Here is a 19,543-nt window from a genome sequence, read left to right as displayed (position 1 = left end):
TCTCTCTCTCTCTCTCTCTGTACACAGTATTAAATCTCCATCTGGAAATCCACTTCAAATAACATGCACATTAGATAAGTAGATTTAAAAAAAAAGAGAAAAGAAAAAAAGGCAAAGCGCAAAAAAAATCTAGTAATAAAAAAGAATTGAAGATTGACTCCCAGGATATTTCTCCTGTCAGCTATTTAATTTAGTTAAAGAAATTACACCAATCCTTAGGGGAAGATGTGCATGTGTATTTATTTATTATCGATTTTCTCCCGCCGGCAGTAAACAAGTTAACGGTACAATTATTTGCAAAGCAATCTGGCTTTCTAGGTTATTGTTAGATGATGCAATGGATGCCATCCCAGGCACCGTTTATCAAATGAAATACATTATTCACAAGCAATATTTTAATTACATTCATGAACAACGGCATCATTATTTATTCATGATGTAATATGCTGTTTTGGAATGCTTTGATTCCCTCATTATGATTAATTGAATATATTAATTTGGCTAATTGAAGGATAAAACCATTGTTAATTGTGTCTCGATGCTAGCCAAATCAGCTACTAGCATAAAAGCTTACTGACATTAGTGAGCAGATTGATGTTGAATGGGATACCAGGTAGACAGACATACGTCATTGAGATGCTGGCTTTGCAGGGGTTTTTTTTATTGCCGCAAACAAACAAACAAAACAAAAAAAATGCAGAAAATTCTTTGATTTGAAAATCTCAACATGCGATTTGACCGCTTCAAAATTACTGAATGCAAGAATAATCTGAAGTACAACTCTAATAAATGACCAGTGCACTATACATAATAGCTAAAATCTGCTCTCTTGGGTTGTTTTGAATACACCGAGATGCAAAATGGGGGTCACTGATATTGCTATAGCAAAGTAAATGGCCGTAATGGCCATTCTTGTATATTCAGACTGAGCTTTGTAGATACTCGGGTCACAGGGCGGGGCTGTGTATGATCCATAATGGGTGAAATAATTGGTGGAAAGGGACTGGGCTGTCAAAATACCTACTGCTTGTGAGGTTGATAAGCGAGAGGATGTGGACCTTTATGGAAACACAGACCCAGCGAGCCAGAGGTAGGAACCAGCCAGAGAAGCAGGCTTCCCCTTGGGCTTTCAAATCAACCATCAAATGCTTATGGTTCATTTGGTCGGTCATGCCATTCACCAATTATTTGGATTTTATGTAAAGATGAAGTGATTTTAGTTGGCGGAGGGGGGTTTAAAATGTAATGTGTCAGTATACTTGACAGGCGATGAGATCTTGGTGGCAAAGCTAGTCAATTGTATGAAGCATTATAGAACTGCAGGAACCTATTACGTAGCCTGTATGTTTAAAAAAAAAAGAAAACGTGTTGGAGGAGAAAAAGGTTTCCTGCTTCCTGTGAGCAAAAATAGTCCCTTTGTCTTCATTCCTTTTCAAAAGCCATTTGTTACATTTAAGAAAATGGATTTAATTTATTGGAAATGTGTTTTTTCTTTTTCTTTTTTAAATATATTCATTCTAAGCTTTGTGTGATTTAACCAGGTTGTGCAACTATCAAATCTTCTCCCACTTAGTCGCTGTGACTATGGTCAGAAAATCCATTAAATTTTTTGTTTTTGTTCTAGAGGAAGAGCAATTGTTGGACAGATATAGTGTATTTACCATCATATTTCTTTAATTCTGCTTGGCCCCTATATAATACACTTACCATAGACTCACATCATATGTCACATGACACACTCAATTCACGAGACATGATACGTAACCGTTTGGTAAGTTGATTAAGGCCTCTATAGTGGACTTCAAAATGAGATTTCATTAGACAAATTTAATGTGCCTGTAGATTGAAGCAACAAATTATATTGACAGCAGTCGCCAGCCCTCATCTCTACTTTCCAGTATCGGGGATGACCGGCTTTTTAAAGCTCCGACTGAAAAGACGCAGTTTACTCACTCTCCAGATGGGAACGTCAGTTTTGCAGCAACTTCTGCCTCTTATAACTTGAGACATAAACAGACGTAATGCAGCTTCAAAAAAAAAAGAGAAAAAGCTCATTTTAAGAATTCTCTCCCTAGATCGATATTTTGCATCGTTGCGATCGTGATTTTCCTTTTGTTGACATTTTGGTTCGTGGACTGGGCCTTGAAGTTCACATTAAACCACAACGTGTGCTTGTGCTGTAGTAGCACGTGGTAAGGGGCTGACTCAGCCTGACGCGGTCTCCGACACGCCTCGCTTGGATGAGCCAGTGACCGAAGTTGCTCTTTGACACCGGCAGGAAGTCATGGAGGGAGCGGGGGTCTCTTCGGCCATCATAACACAGCTTGGTATAACAACTGTTTCTCTGCCAGCATTTCCACAAGTGGTCCAGGCTCAGTCCAATAACGATAAAACGAACCGGTCCTAACCGACTCGCGCGACGCACGTCTTGACGCGCGGCCCCGGTCTCAGCATGCGACTTGCACAGCAACACAGGAAGCAACGCGCCACAACTTCCTGTCGCGACACTTTTGAGACGCTTCACCGCCCCATGGGAGGGTTCATTTGTGCGGTCAGTGTTTTTTGAGCCGTTACGTGTCCAAGAATGATATTGTTTTCATTCAGCTACAAAGCATCGTTAGCATTAGTGTTAGCAGTAGCGTTATCGTTAGAAAGTCATACATGCCCGTAAAGTTTGTTGTGTTTTTGCACAAAACCTGGTTTATTTTTTTGATAGTGGGCCATAAAAACGCTCGTACTTTGGGCTCGATAGCGTTCTCATTTCTGAATTTAGACGTTTTAAACCAGAATACTTGCTTAGTACACAAATCTACATTGAGCTACTGGAACATTACGCCATTTCATACCCAAAAGGACTTTTTCTTGTCTTAGGAATAAGTGTAAATTCAGCTGAAGTTGCTATTTTGAATCCTTTGCCAAAGAAGGTTGAAGGTTTCATCACTCATCGAAGTGACCTCTTCAGTCTAAACTGACTGCAGGTGTCCCCACCCATATAAACGATACAGTGGCACGACAACCGAAACCAACGACCAGTTTCATATGCAAATATGGGTGTGACCATTAACTGGAGTTGCAATGGCCATGTGTGCTATTCACAGAGGATTTGGGAATGTTTGTAATCACAGCACTGTAAAATGGCCGTTAGTACACGTGGCCATATGAAACTGGTCATTGTTCGATGGTCTTTTCTGCATTAAATCCTATAAGTGAACATTTCCCACTTAACCTTATTTAAAAAAAATCAATTGGTCTGGTTTTCGCGTCGAGAGAATTACTTTGGTAAAATAAGGGCAAGATATAAGTCAAGTCAATTTTATTTGTGTAGCCCAATATCGCAAATTATAAATTTGCCTCGGGGGGCTTTACGGCAACACAACATCCTGTCCTTAGACCCTTGCATGGGATAAGGAACAACACCTTAAAAACACCCCTTTAACAGGGAGGAAAAAATAGGAAGAAACCTCAGGGAGAGCAACAGACGAAGGAGCTCTCTACCAAGATGGACAGATGTGCAATGTATGTTGTGTATACACAATTTGCAGAGTACAACATTGGAAAAAGATAACCGAATTATAATGGAATTATAAAATATATGAAGAATATGATGAGGAAGATGCCAAGCAGTGTCCAGACGCCACTGGAAAAGCCCAGGACCCGAGCCATGCAACCAGCATCACCAGGAATCAGGAACACTTTGTCATTTCACTTCATGCACTTGCATACATGAAATGACATGAAATGCCGTTTCCCCCAGCCCACAGCAGTACAACACAGACAAAAACACATCCAAAAACTACAAGAACACACATATCCAAACTAACACATATATCAAAACTAAACAAAAAAACACTGTCCAAGGGAGTGAACGCCAGCCAGGATGAATGTCGGAACTGCCGGTCTGCATGGGCTAGCAGTTAGCTTAGCCCATCCCGGTAGTCTGCCTCGGTCCTGTCAGACCGCCCTCGGTGTTTCCTCCTTGAGCGCAGCTCCAGGCAGGGGCTGTGGTCCCCTGGTCCACCAGACGAAGCAGACCGAGCTCTCCCAGCCAATCCAGCCCCACCTCTCCCAGCCAGACACGCTCGACACACCTCCCTGCACTCCTCACGATGACATCAAAACACCACAGTCAATGCCAGGTGAGGCCGTCGCCAGACCGCCCTCGGTGTTATCGGAACTGCCGGTCTGCGTGGGCTAGCAGTTAGCTTAGCCGGCCCCGCACTCCCAGCCGATCCAGTGCCAGCTCTCCCAGCCGTCGAACAAAGACAAAACTTAGACGCAGACGTGGACAAAGATGCTGCATGGATGGTACTGGGTGAGGCCGCTACAAATGTGAATTTGCGCAGCCATGTAGACAAAAAAAAACACATTAGTCACACATCTGAGTGAGAGAAGGATATAACATTGAAACAGGTTAACAAAATTATGTCGCTTTACAAGATATATTAAAAGAAAATGTGATGAGGAGGATGACAAGCAGTGTCCAGGTGGTGACCACCATCACCATGGGAGACCTGGGAGGAGAACAGACTACATGGCACACAAGGGAGACTCGCATCACACCATTCACATACACAGAAGAGAAAGGAGAAGACAACATTCAGAGAGAGAGAAAAGACATGTAAGAGAAGAGAACAGTTTGCATTAATCTATATAATCTTGTCGGCAGAAAAGTGCTCGGTAAATTGAGACAGAAACCGACCCGCCACGCAGTACAAGTTGTGAAGTACTCAACTTAAAGGCAACCAATTGTAGATTAAGGCAAAAAGATGAGTACTAAGTTTGGAATGACTGTTGGGATAGGCTCCAGCATCCCCACCACTCTGAGAGCAGGATAAGCGGTTTGGATAATGGATGGATGGATGGATTTAAGGGACTCAACAGACTGATTGTCTGATGGCAGCAGCAGGCAGGTGTTCTTTTATAGTGTTCTCTTTCGTGCCCTTTTTCCTGTAAAATTAACGACAAGATCATCATGTTTCCTGCTGGTTCACTCTGTTTTTATTTGATGGTCTTAATTATCGTAGTATTTGATTAGAAATAATGGCTACTACTAGAAGACGAATCTTCATTTGTGAATTCACCAGGAGTCCCAGGGGTGTCAACAGGGAGGTGTTATACCTAGATATCATCAATGTCAGAGTCTTTGCGTCAAAATCTTCCCGCAGACCCCACTTTGAGTCCTATTTTGAGTTCCAGTGAGATCGCCGTACTGATGATATCCAATGGTTAGCGTCCTTTACTCTCCCTGCGGCCATTGGCAAGCTTATTATCATGTCCTCGTCCCTGCGCCTCATAACAAACGGGTCTAATTGTGTCTCAAGGCTGCAGGGCACATGAACAAGGAGGCTAGATGAGTGATAGGCGCTGATGTAAATGGCTGAATAATATGACCCCTACGTTTGTGGTTGAGCTCAATCTCTCCACGGTAATCTCGGCCGTCGGGCACCTGCCGGTTTGCATCATCCCCCATCAATGACCGTCTCTGGTGGGTGGTAATTTATTCAGCGCTGCGGCGGTTATTGATAAAGCACTTAAATACAAATCTCCCCACAGCCCACACCCTCGCTCCTGCCCTTTTCTGTTCGGTACAAGACACTGTGTTGTAATATCACTGCCTGGCTCTGCAAGCGCTCTTGCATGTTTATTTACTCCGGTTGTTTTGTTGATACAGAGGGTTAGTCTCTTCTTTACACCCATCTCTCTCACGCTCTCTCTCTCTCTCTCTCTCTCTCTCTCTCTGTCTGTCTCACTCTCTCTGTCTCGATCGCTCTCTCTCTTTCCATGTTAACCTATCTCTGTATGTATCTCGCTCTCTCAGGCACCCGTGAAGGTTCTGTCCAGTCTGATGCCAGCAGCAGTCCTTCAGAGCAGAGTCAGCTGGGCCAGTCCCACCCAGGATACCCGATGGGACCTCAGGTTAGTAGACTATGGTTAATGTTTCAAGTTCAACTTTATTGTCATGTGTATTTTGAATACAGTGACATTCTTGTGCTCTGGCTCTATCTGCCTTAACACAAAGGACACAAGGACACCCCCCCCCAAAAAAACGCACTACAGACCAACATAGGCTATGTACACAGAATTCATACATTATATATGAGATAGAAAAGTACAGGATAACACAGCAATGTAAGGTGCATATGGGCACGTCAGCTGTTCAGCAACCGGACTGTCTGTGGAAAGAAACTATTACTGAGACGGGTGGTGTGTGATTTGATGCTCTGGTAACGTTTTTTAGATGGAAGGAGTGAGAACATGAGCGGGGTGGCTGGTGTCCTTAATGATGTTTTGGGCTTTCCTTTTGCAGCGAGTGGTGTAAATATTATGAAGTAGTGGTAGCTCCACGCCAGTGATTTTTGCTGCTGTCTTTACAGTCCTTTGCAGCAGGCTGCAGTCCTGAGCAGTCAGGTTGCAAAACCACACTGTGATACAGCCTGTCAAGACACTTCATGGTACTGCCATAAAAGTTCATAAGAGCTTTGGTACTCATACCAAAACTCTTGAGATGCCTCAGAAAATACAGTCTCTGCCGTGTCTTCTTCAGGATGCAATTGGGTGTTGAGAGACCATGTGCGGGTGTCTGTGATGTGTAAACAGAGAAATCTAAAACTGTCGACAATTTCAACAGATGACCCATTGATGGAAACAGGAATGTGATTTCCTCTGATCTTTCTAAAGTCAACAATGATTTCTTTTTTCTTATTGACATTCAGAGAAAGGTTCTTATCATGGCACCATTTGAACAGCTATTTTAAAGAAAATGGAAACTATAATGTATTGAATTCTATAAACAGCTTCATTGAACATTCAGCATATTTGTTTGTTCTTCTGTATGGCGTAGGACAAGAGTTATGCTCAGCCTAGAACATGAAAATATGAAACATGAAAAAAAGTGTGAAGGTTTTTTTTTTTTCCCCACCGTATATCATCCTAAAAAGTTGTGCAAAGTTATTGAGTTATCATTAATGACTTGACAATACAACCCTTGTCAACACAAGCAAGGGTGCAAAACAGCCCCGGCCTCTATCCCTGTTAACATCTCTATCAGGCACTGTCCTATCTGATTTGATTTATTGCCCTGGTGGCCCAGCGATGTTTAATGAGCATCTATCTCATTAGTACCGCTTGATGTCACTGCTAAATGCACAAACACACACATACACCCACATCCACACACACCCACACACACACAAACACACACAGACACGAACTCAGACTCGAAGGCATACACACATACCCACACACCAACATACACACGTGCAAAATTGCACACACTTCTGCAGAGGGTCCAACTTCCTTTAATACTCAACGCCCCCCCCTCTAATAAGGTCAGCCTCCCTGCACTCAGAGTTATCACTGTACGTTCTGACAGTCAAACCTCATCGCCACACACAAAAGATGAAAAGAACGGGGGATTTGAACCATTAATTTTTGAAGTGCCAGGTTTTCAGAGTGTAAACTCCCTGATGAGTGACTCACTCTGCCTCTCTTGCAAGTGAGTCTAAAGAATGAGCCTAATTAAAAGCGCTTTGCTCATTATAAGTATGCCTGCTGTTGGAAGCCACTGTTTTGGTCCTGGTTAGGAAATAGACAAAAAGATGAAGAAAAGCATCTCGGAGCAGCCAGCAGTTAGAGCCCGAGCCACAGCAGGCTGCTCCCTCACCAGCCGCCATCTAATATATTAATGCTGTCAGTACAGTCTCTGTGAAGCTAACACTTTTCAGAAACAAAGGCGCTCCGCATGCCATATCCAATTCTCTTGTTCCAGGATCAATATGTTTTGATAGATTCTCGCTCCAGAGCCGGATATTGTTCGAACAACCATTATCCGATGGTAGTTTACCCAACATGAATCCACCTTCTTTCTGTTTCCCACTCGCAGTTAGGATGACAAAAGTCTGCTATCTGGGTGATTATAGGCAATTTCTCAGTGCCAAAGCTGCCAGGTAGATGGAAGGGCTTATTCTCCCCTGATGGGCAAGGGAGCCCTGGGTACCGCATCCAGTCCTGAGCTGGGCCGCATCTCCATCCACAGCCCAACACATGGCCAGCCGGCGTGTCTGTGTGGCCCCTAGGAGACCACTCCTCAACACTCGGCTGTCAGGACTGCCAGGCGCTGCACAGCCACCCAACGCTGCCTATGGAGACAATGAGCGAGACAGAAACAGAGATAGAGAGAGAGGGGGGCGGGGAATAGAGGAAGGAATCAGAAAAGAGTCAGGAGAGATGGAGATGCTGAAATACTCATACTTGCAGATGAATCTGTTTGTGGGTTAGTTCCTTTGCCTGGCAAACACTGTGCCAATAGTCTACATTCTCTCCTCGCCTGTGCCGCGGCTGCAGAGTTGAGTTAATTATGCTCAGTCTAAATGTATTTTTATCTCGGATTACGCCGTGTGCACACACAGGGTCCTCATATCTTAGATGGAGATTGTAATCGGTCTTAAACTAGCACAACAAACAGCCTAAAGATGAAGAGCTGCTGTGGGCTTGCAGATCTCCAAAGCTTTCTCTTGAACAGCTGCCTGTGTGCCTACATGTGCTCTCTGCAAAAGCCGCCTGCTTCTCTAAATCAGCCTGTAATAATAAATAAGTCAGGGCTGCATCTGATAATTGTAGAATTGTCTTTTAATGTTATTCCTTTCTATGTTAGGCGGTCTTCTGTGTCAGGCCCGGTGATGTAATTTGGTTTGACTCGAGAGATGAAATGTTCAAAGACCGTCTTTTATTATCTGCTGCCTCAATTATACATTAAATTTTGTTTTAAAAACTTAGACTAAGCATATGTCACTTGCAACTGACAAACAGGTTGCCTTTTGTGACTTTGTTCTTTTGAAGTCTCGCATGATTTATTCATTTTTTTAAAGATAATGGCAAATGTCACTTTGAATGCTCTCAAAGACATCAGCGATTGTCATATCCTGTGAACTGTTGTTGTGTATCAAAGCGAATGTTGAGAATGAGGAACACTACATGCATGATTGCTGCCGTTTGTTTCATCTTTTTCCAGAAACAACCGTCTCTCCATGCCCCCTCGTCTTACTTTTAATGGGTTAGAAACTCAAGAGAGGTATTTATCTTTCAGCTGCAATATTCTGCCCTGAGATCTCTCCAAGCCTGGCTTTAAACCCACATAACCTCGCGTCTCTGAAACCGGGGAGTGCACAGTGCAAGTTATGTCGGTGCGGGTGCATGCATTCTGCGCCATGCAGTGTTATCATAGTGACACGCCTGTCACCTAGGAGCACCCAGCCCGGGAGTATGGTGGCATCTTCGCACCAGTCGGCCCCCTCTGCATTCTGTGCAAGCTGGAGACGCGCCATGCAAAACAGAAGCAGATAGCTGACAATTGGAGTTAAAGGCTTGTGGACTCAGGTCACGGCAGAGGAGTCAGACACTGTGGCTGCGGTGCAGCGAGGCTTTACCTTGCGAGGCCTGAGCGCTGGTTTACAGCAGACCTCAGTGCACAGTGACGCCCTACTTTTCTATTGACAGTTCATTCTAAACCATTCGTGGCTATGTTTGTAATACTCGACAACATTTTACAGAATTTCGTATGTCGCGCCTCCTGCGTCAGATTCAGTCTGATATCTTCGCACGCTGACATATTTTGAGAAGGGTTGTCTCCGCATGAAGAAAAGTTGACATGCTATCATTCTTTGTGGATTTCAGCTACAATACAAACCTCCCCACTTTCAGGCTCAAAATTCCCTGTGAAAATCTTGCTGGTTTATTTGCAAACCTCGCTTGCCTGAAATACATTTGAAGAGGCCCTATACTGTGCCAAATTATCTCCGACAGGTTTGCCTGAGTACGATTAAATGGAGTCACCTAACACCAGTATGAATGGATGGTGACATCACCATTGACACGTCTGTTGTATCCACCACCAAAAGACCAATTAGGTCGAACCCATCCATCCATTATCCGAACCGCTTGTCCTGCTCTCAGGGTCGCGGGGATGCTGGAGCCTATCCCAGCAGTCATTGGACGGCAGGCGGGGAGACACCCGGGACAGGCCGCCAGGCCATCACAGGGCCGACACACAGGTCAAACCCTTTCTTCATAAAGTGCTATATATATTTTAGGCAGTTGCTATGCTACCAGAAGATGGTTGATCTTTATGAAAGGAAAAAAAATCATTTTTTCCCCTCAAAGTTGGACTGGATCCCTTTCAGGTGCAGCAGCGCTGCACTTTTGACTGTCAGTCTATGACACAGCAAAACTAATGTATTCATCAGGGGGGAAAAAAGAAAAGAAAAACACTGATTAGCGACTGCATCAATTTGGTGATGCACACTTCCACAGTATGGGAGAGCTAATCATATATTTCCCATCAATACCTCTTTGTTTGTCTCTGTAAACATTCCTCGGGATATTTGACAATGTCTTTACTATGCGATGGCACTGAAGCTCTGTATAACAATGTACAATTCAATCTAGACTTGACAGCTGAAACCTGGATGGCAACCCATGCCAGATGGAAATCCTTAAATTTCTAGGAAATTACATTTGTCCAAACAATTTATCTGGATATTCTCTCTCTCCCTGTTGCAGTCCCTCTTGGTCGCCCAGCAGCTGGCCAACGCGGTAGGCGGGGTGATGTCTGGGGCAGCGCCAGGCATGAACCAGCCCATCCTCATCCCATTCAATGCGGGTGGACACCTGGGTGGCCAGCAGGGCCTGGTCCTCTCCCTGCCGACGGCCAACCTTCAGAGCCTGGTGGCTGCTGCTGCCGCAGGGGGCCTCATGACGCTGCCCCTCCAGAACCTGCAAGGTAAGAGGGCCGGTCCATAGACACAGAGAGATGCAGCTAATGCCACAGGCTTAAGCACCTGATGATGTCTGAGAGTACCAGGATGGGAAAAATCTGTCTCAAAAACTCAATGTTAGCAAGTCAACATTCACTCATAATAGGTGACGTTCCATCCTTTGAACAACACCCTGTTTAACCTCCAGTTTTGTTGTGTTTCATCACAAACAAAATGCCCTACAAAGCGGCAGACCAGGTAAGAGTTCTTTTGGGGGTTACGTCCCAAAACGCTGCCATCTTTAACTCGCCCGGAGGAACGGCCGTATTAATTACAGGTCAGCGTTTTGCAGCGCAGCGCAAAAGCACTTTATGCCTCTTCCCTGTGCATAAGAGCGCACCGTACCCCACTTTTTTTTTTCTATCTCTTTTCCACCTCATCTGTCCATCCACATGGCTGTACTTATCCTTGCCTTTTAAACTTTAATGCCCAAGTGTTCTCTTTTTGATCATAGTTGTAAATGGTTTTCATTTTAATGTTTAAAACATTGTCTCTTTTATACCATTAGATTGAGGGATGGATGGGAAAAACCGTCAGTCATGAATCTTGGATGAGAGCCTCACTAATGTAAAAAGATGCCAGGCTACATGTAAAGCAGTATGTGTTTTTTGGCTAGAGATTACAATAATGCCGGTGCAGCACAAAGTGCAGAAAGAAGGCTTGCTTCCTCCCTCTGCGTGGGGAAGTGGATGGACAGATGATGCCCTGAGTGAGGAAATGTGAAGGTAGAAGCCTAATGGACACAAACATGCATAAATAACAGCGCCCATCGCTATGGGCAGGGCTTTTAATAAACCCACACCGGAGGCAGTGAAGCCCCTCAATGTATCCTGCAGTCGTGGACGATAATGGGTCCAACAGGCTTGTCTCCCCCACACTTCAACAGACCCCCCCCCCCCCCCACTGTGCCCGGGTCAACCCACAGGCCTGCAGTGATAACCGATTGAAAAATACCTTGTCAGGACGTCAAGACAACAAAACAAACACCTCGCACACCCCCATCCACTAGTCTTGTTGTCAAGTCCCTCCCTAATCCGAGACCTAGTCCAGACTAGTCTGTCAGGTGGCGAGTCCAACTCGAGACAGGTGGGAATACAGAACTGTGCAAATCCAATTAAACCCCATGACTATGACCGCAGTAGTCTACCATGGTATTAAAAGTCAACATTTCACTACACTGTAAAATTTATTTAGGCTTCCTTTTTTTCCTCCGCCAAGGAAGGAATGACTCGGATTACAATTTTTCAGTTATCGGAGACGTAGATTAATAATTGCAGATTACATTTCACTTTATTAATCTCCTCACAGGAATGTTTGCTTTGAAAATAACAATTAAAAAAAAAAAGTAAATTAAAGTCTTGTAGTCGGCGGATCTTGAAACATTATCACGAGTGCGCATCATCCGTGACCGAGACTAGTCCGACTCATTATGAGGTGAAGTCCCAGATGAGATGGAGAACCTCCAAATGTGGACTCGAGACCGCGTCCATACTCAAGTACGACAGCCCTACCCCCTACCATCCATAAAGAAGTGAGCGGCTAAAAAAAAAAAAAAGGAAAAAAAAAGGGGAAAAAAAAGGAAAGAACTGTTTTGGAGAAATGCCTCTTTGGCAGATCTTTTTTTAAAGCCGTGTCCACTGACAGACCGCCTGTTCACACATCCTCTTATCTGAAGGGGATGCAGTGAAGGGACCTCCGTGGAGAGAAAGTGACACAAGTCACGAGTGAAGCTAAATGTCTTGACTGTGTCCAGGGGCCCTCTGGCCACACCACGCTCCTCAACTCCCCGCTGTCTGAGTTCATCACGACCACGCTGAATGAGGCCTGCTGGCACAGCACCTCTGTCAGATGACTGCAGCTCTGGCCTCTGAACCCCCCCCCACCCACACACACACACACCCACACCACGCCCGCTGAGCCCCGCGGGGTCCCAGGCCTGATTAATCACACATATAATATGGTGCCTCGCTGTCGCCGGGGACCAGTCAGCTCATTTCACGACCTCGGGAGCGAGTGTGTTTTACAGCGCTCACGCTGCTAGCTAATTACCGTCAGATCAGACACAAGACAACTGTGAAGCGCAGTAATGAGACTCTGGGAGGATCCCAAGCGACGGCTGTATTTAAATGTAATGAGGCGACTAATGACCGGCTAAAAAGGCTGTTTGTCTTGGGGAATGGGGGGTTTTAAGGGGGAAGAAATAATACTCGTAGTCTACATAAGATCCTCCTTGGCTGTATCTGGCCTTCTCATCATTAGGGCTTTTACCCAAAGCCCAAACGTAATCCTCAAAATAAGTCATGTTTTATCAAGATTGACCATTTCATTCCACGTTGTGCTCACATGGCGTGCCGTTCCGAGTGACAGGGACGAGATAACACAACAAAATTAGAGCGAAAGAGTCACAGCCAAACGTCTCTGATCGCATGACATTATCTTTAATCAAAGACTCGTCTGAATGTAAGAGTGAATGTAGACAGAAGGGAACAGGCGGGAGAGCTGTGAGCTTTAGCAGGGCCGCTCTTTTTGGACTGTGATGAATAACTATCACTATAATGGGGCTGTGCTGCAAAGTTGGAGCAGTTGTTTAAATAAAACTGAGCAGCATCTTGTGGCAGACTTAGTAAACACAAGCACCAGTGTAACTGGTTATTTGTCAGAATGATTTATGCCTGCAAACGTGCAGTAAAAACAAATTCCCAATGAAACTAAACAAGGGAGGAAAGTTATCTTTTGTGACAGAGTGCACACAATTCTAGCTGACTTCACAGAGGCAAAAACTAGGTTGGGTCATGCCAGGGGTCTCTAAATATGACAGCCCATATGAATAAAAAAATCATGCATGATTTTCATGATATCATATGCAGAAACAAAGCGTACAAAACATGTACATGTTCTCTCTTTACTAGGGATATTCATAACAAGCAAAGCTTGATTACTGTACTTGTAAAATCACTCGTATCAAAGTGGAGCACATGTAATGCTCAATGGGAAGGAACTGAACAAAGTCTCATGTGCCGACTGCCGTTCCCTCTGACTTATTCAAAGGTAATGCAAGAAGCTAGTTTACCGGAGCTCTTTCATATTAATAAGCAGATCCCAACTTATTTGCTCTCAGCGAAAAGGCAGGCAGCGCATCACGTAACATCAGAGAGCCAAGTTCCTATGCCGAGGTGAGAGCGTTGTTCTTCCGCGCTCGTCCGGCGGAAACACGAAACGGCACTCAAGGCAGCTGATGAGGCTCGGCGTCCCACTCACCTGCAGTAATGAGACCCAGCGTCGGTCCCAATCAAAGGCATGTCTGCCGTTTTGATGAAAACGCTCGGCAGTATCGTGTCGCGGGTCGTGGGTGTTATACCATGATACAAATTAGGAAAATCACTCCGCTCATTACACCAACCAAAGGACGGGCTCCTGGGGGATGAGCCAAATGTTTGCACGCTAGTTAGGGCCATGTCAGACTCGTCGCTTCGGCTCCGGCTCAGTTCTGCTGCTCCTTTGAGAGGTCAGCTCACCGGGGCCGGGCCGGGCCGCCGACTTAACCCCCGTCCTCTCGGGAAACGCCTCCATGTCCTTCACCCATTACATTAGTGGCACGCTCAGTGAATCTCAAACATTCTTTTCAGGCTTGTTGTGCAGGCCCACAGTTCCACAGCGTGCGGTTTCTGTTTTCTTCCGGGTATATTTGTTGAACCAGTTTGAGCCGAGATGGAAATAAGATCCTGTTTGTATCTGGGGGATTATACTAATACGTAAGGACAGGATGCTAAAGTGTACTATAGTATAGGGACCAGTCCAAGCAGCCTCTGCTCTCATCCGCCTCCCATTAACATCTGTCCTCTCCCAACACAAAAGAGGCCAAACCTCAGTGTTCTCAAGCGCTGTGTATTCCACATCGTTCCTTTAATGATTTAACTTTGCCACGGTTGTAAGATGACTCGCAGGGGAGATAGTTGCATTAAATAAATAACAGTGATAAAATGTAGACCTCATACATTTCAAAGCTAATGCAACTAGCAATGCAATAGGAGCAGCTGCACACAGTCCTGGAGCAGTAATTTGATTGATTTGTTGTGACAGCAGCCAAATAATTGAGAGTGAGAGGTGCTGCTGGAGATGAAGCGCAGGCAGAGGCAGGTTCGCCAGGCAATCCCAGCAGATATGGCACCGGGGTTCTCATCTCTGCCATTGATATCTGCCAGTGGTTTATTGTATGTCTTCAATAAGCAGCTTGGAAACGTGTGGGGTTACTGCCTTTGTGACAGTTTCGGGGGGGAAAAAATAACTCAGCAATGGAAATGCACAGAACAGCGTTCAAAAGGTTAGAATCAAACACACCCATTTCCACTCGCGCTCAGACTCAGGCAATGCTGCACTGTGCACACACGCACACACGTACAACACACACACACGCGCACATGTCTGCACGCACACACCGGGAAACGTTCCCATGAGACTCTCAATTTAAATTGATGTCTGTTTTGAAGTTTGCACATTAGTAAATTTTACCCCCCCCCCGGCATCTCACTTGTTGCAGATCATGTTAATGATTTGTTCTCGGTTGCTATTGCATTATTCTATAACTGCATGGCAAAAAAAACAACAACATTATTTACGACATACCCCTGCCTTAATGTAGGCAACACAACATGTTTTTTATGTCTTCTCAGATATATTTCTCACATGTAAAAACCGTGTTCACTCCTAAGTGGAATAGATTTTTTTTCCCTCTTTAGTTCCCTCTCCGGTAAGAAAGGTTCCTTTGTCATAACCGGCTGAACCATGTAGACACACACGTGGTTTTGTGGACTGGTGGCATTGTCACTCCAGTTCAGCCGCGCAGCAGGACAGCACATTGCCAAAGCCTTAAGATAGATCGAAGTAAGCTTGACAGGGAGGTGGGCGATGTGTGTTGTGTGTGTGTGTGTGTGTGTGTGTGTGTGTGTGTGTGTGTGTGTGTGTGTGTGTATAGCATTGTAGTAGAGCACAGTAACATTGTTAATCAGACATGGCTGTGTCTGCTCAGCCACACCAGACCCCGACTCTTGCCCTCCCACCTGGTAAACACCAAGGGAGACATTTTGCAAGCATTGTGTCATAAACACGCAGCATACACAAGAGCTCCTCTGCATAAAAATAAAAGTGTCTTGTCTTTGCACGCCGAGCTTCGCTCCATATTTATTTAAGAAAAAAACGGTTTAAAGGAGTGTATACAGCATGAAAACTACAGTTCGCCAGGTAACAAGGGGCAGGGCCGCAGATTTCCAACCCAACATGGTGAAGGGTTTTCAAGCTAGGATTGAATCATATGCATCTTTTTTTAATGTATATTTCAGTACATACTGCTTCTATTTCTTCACTCCCTCATCTAGAGCAACAGATTGCCACCTCTTTTTGGTGCAATCGGGGTAATAAAAGGCAAAATAAACATGTTGTTGAGTGGAGTCCAACCGATAAATTGGCATGCCGATATTATCGGCCGATATGAGCTAATTGCCGATAAATCGGTATTGGCGTTTATAACGGCCGATAAATGGCATTGAAAAAGAAACTGAGAGATGGAAGATTGTCACTGCATATTTTGTAACTCCACTGTTTGAAACACACGTGTTCAGAACACCGCAAATCACAATAATCAGCTGACTCGAGCGGAGTCGAGCAGAGAAGACCGCGGTGAAGTTAGTTTTAAGTTGGATATTCTGCAGATGTTCACTACGGTGTTATAGAATTTTCCGACTCCCCTGCAGAATCTGACTCCCTTTGGCATGAATGGTTAGGGGGTTAGGGTTGGGGGGTTAGGGGTTAAGGTTAGCCTAACCTAACCTAACCTCACACCAAGGAGGGGTCAGATTCTGCAGGGGAGTCAGAAAATTCTGTAACACCGGATCAAGCAGGCATCCCCTGTGGTTAAATGCGAGCGCTCGGAGGCGAGCTAACCCCCCTCTTTACTGCCAACACTGGGCGAAACTGGGTAAGAAGAAGCCACTGGATCCGGAGTGAGTATCTGTCGAATAGGCAACTTAGAACTAACTTCACCGCGGTGCAGAGTAGCCCACGACAGACATCACCTGTGTTCATGGTAAGTCGATAATTGTCATATGAAATGCATTACTCATATAGTAATAAATAGTTAATTCAACAGTCTCCAGTTTAACATATTATGATACACTGAATATTATAGCCTAATAACAAATGAGCCTCTACTATCCAGACATGGTGAACAGAGGTAGATTTTGAGAATTAAACTTTTGCAGTGCAGAAATGATTTACAACATAGTTTTGATTCTAAATAGTTTTCTTTGCAAATATCCACAAGGGAAATACAAAATTACAGTAGACAAAAACAACTTCTTTTTTTCACTCATTGCTCTCATTAAATAGACCAGTCGAGTTATAAATAAGTCTGAGGAGCTGATAAAGGATTCTGCACCGTGTACGATGTGCAGTTTGCAGCACACAATCGCTTGCATTTCTGCTGCATTGCTTTTATACTTTATAATTTTCCAACTCCTCCTTTATGTTTCGAGTAAAGGAAATGACCATTTGGCCCGTGGTTGTTTTGTAGAATTACATCTTGCTCCGTCTTACTTTCTGGCCGGATGGTTTCCAAAAGATTTGTTCCCCCTCACATTAAAGGTCTGCTATATCGCCGAGACGCGACTCACAGGCTTTCAGGAACAATCCGTAGTCAGGCATCGCAAATGAAAATTGATTTGTGATTTACATGGTCAGTGAGGGGAAAATGAACTTATGAAATGCTGTAAATGAAATATTAGACAAGGTGCGGTGGGAGAGAGCAGGCAGAGATGGTAATCTTGTGGAACTGGAATTCCCGCCTGGCAGAATTGGGTGACATTTCACATTTATCTGTGTTCTGCACGAGTTGTAATGTTAATGGTAATTTTATGGGACTGAACTGGAATGAAAATGGTGTTATCGCAGATTGCCTTAAATGTGGAATTGTGTAAAGTAGCACAGCGGCATCTTTTATTTTCCGTTCCCCGGTAATGTGAGTTATTGCATGATCTGTCTTTAAGCTGGAATATGTGTGTTCAGCCTATTTTTATCAGCCGGCTCTGCTTACATCACCTTATAATGCACACCTTTGCCAAAGCATGAAATACACAGACGCTGCTGCGATTCGATATTGGCTGATAGAGCATTTAAGTCTGTTGGTTCGTTCTTTTTTTAAACGGGCACAAAAAGAGATGCATTGCCTACTATGTTTTTCTAGATTGTAGTCAGTGGGTTTTGTCTTTAATCTTCATTTTCCTAAATGCATTTTGTCCACAGGCACTAGATAAACTGATATTTACTGAAAGACATTTTGGGACAGGTTAGATGTGGCGATGCTTACCATTTCTGCTGTTGTATGCATCAGAATATTGAGAAATCCCTGCAGACAAGGGCACATTACAAACGGCATTACGGACTGCATGTTTATAAAACCTTGTTAGCTTGGTCATGCTTTATTTTTCGTGTTTCCAGAAATGTCAGCTATGTAATTACACAGTCGACTGAACCGTTGTAACATGGCTGATTTTCACGGCTTTTGATATTGCAATTGCCTTCTTTTAGACAGTTTTTATTCTGATTCAAAATATGGACAGGCAGTCAAATGATCATTTAATATATGATACCTGTGGTTGCAGTGGGTCTACATAAGTGTATGAATATACACTGATGGATTTTCAATACAAATCTATCATCAACTCAACGATACAAGCAAACCAATACGGTTTTATTTACAAATCAATACAGCTATTACTTGACCCACATTTTCTTATTTTGATCGATACACTTGTGCAGGGAATGTTTCCTATTCCCGCCAGGGTCCTTGGCGTTACACGTGTGGATTTTCGTCACAAGGCTTCATCTTCCATGTCTGAAACAAGACCTATGAGGGAGAACAAAGTGATGCGCCACAAAGTGCAGGCTCTAGGAGTCTCAGACACCGGCCTCGCATCGCACAAAGGTCACTATTAAGCGCGGCTCTCCAGTTCCTGGTCTGTGAAACCAGACACGCTGCGGTGACATTTGTCAGCAGATGGTATGGAACCAAACCCCGTACGGTTGGGGATGTCTGAGCCGCTGCTAAAAGCTATCTGTGGTTACTAATTGCTGGCCAGGGCCTAATTACCTTAATTAATGGCCCAAGTATCTGGGGGCCAGATATGTCGGGAGGCTTTTATCCGTATCAGTGCAACCCAAAAGGTCCCCTGGGAGGTCTGAGCAGTGTTTACGTCCCTGGGGCGCTATTTCTGGACTAACTGCACGCGCATCACAGATGGATGCTGCAGCATCAGTGCGGGGTTGTATGTTTGGGACGGAGATATCCGTTACTTACCGATCATAAAAGAACATTACGATTGCCACTCTGGTCGATTCTTTCCCAAACAGATATCCAGAATTTTCTCTAACTCTCCCTTTTCCTCAGCCGCTCTCTCTGTGTCAGACCTCCCCCCACCCCCCGTGTGCTCCCCTCCTCCCCACTTTTCTTTTTCTCTTTCTCTCACTAGCCGTTCCCTGAATTACAATGCGGTAATTCGAAATGACAAAGTAGACTTAGCACCTTTTTCCACAGACCGTGGGGGGTTTTGTTCAGTGAGCTCTCACTGTGAAATTAGCCCTGGTACTTCTCATTTTCCGGCTGCAGTGAAATGGTTAAAAGACACAGATCAGCCAATATGGAAATAGAACTGATTCAACAAATCTGCCGCTTCCCTTTGCTT

The 19,543-nt window shown here is 44.5% G+C and overlaps 1 protein-coding gene across 1 annotated transcript in view; it reads left to right on the top strand.

Annotated features, from left to right (window-relative positions):
• The window catches only part of pou6f2 (POU class 6 homeobox 2), an 81,244-nt gene that overhangs the window by 11,735 nt on the left and 49,966 nt on the right, over nt 1-19,543 (top strand). Inside the window, 3 exon segments of the mRNA XM_056299813.1 lie at nt 5,819-5,916; nt 7,932-7,946; nt 10,558-10,777. Coding sequence (XP_056155788.1) covers nt 5,819-5,916; nt 7,932-7,946; nt 10,558-10,777 — 333 coding nt within the window.

Source organism: Lampris incognitus, chromosome 19 (assembly GCF_029633865.1).
Source record: "Lampris incognitus isolate fLamInc1 chromosome 19, fLamInc1.hap2, whole genome shotgun sequence".
NCBI classification, from domain to species: domain Eukaryota; kingdom Metazoa; phylum Chordata; class Actinopteri; order Lampriformes; family Lampridae; genus Lampris; species Lampris incognitus.
Note: the sequence above shows the minus strand (reverse complement) of the source record. Positions and strands in the feature narration are given on the sequence as shown.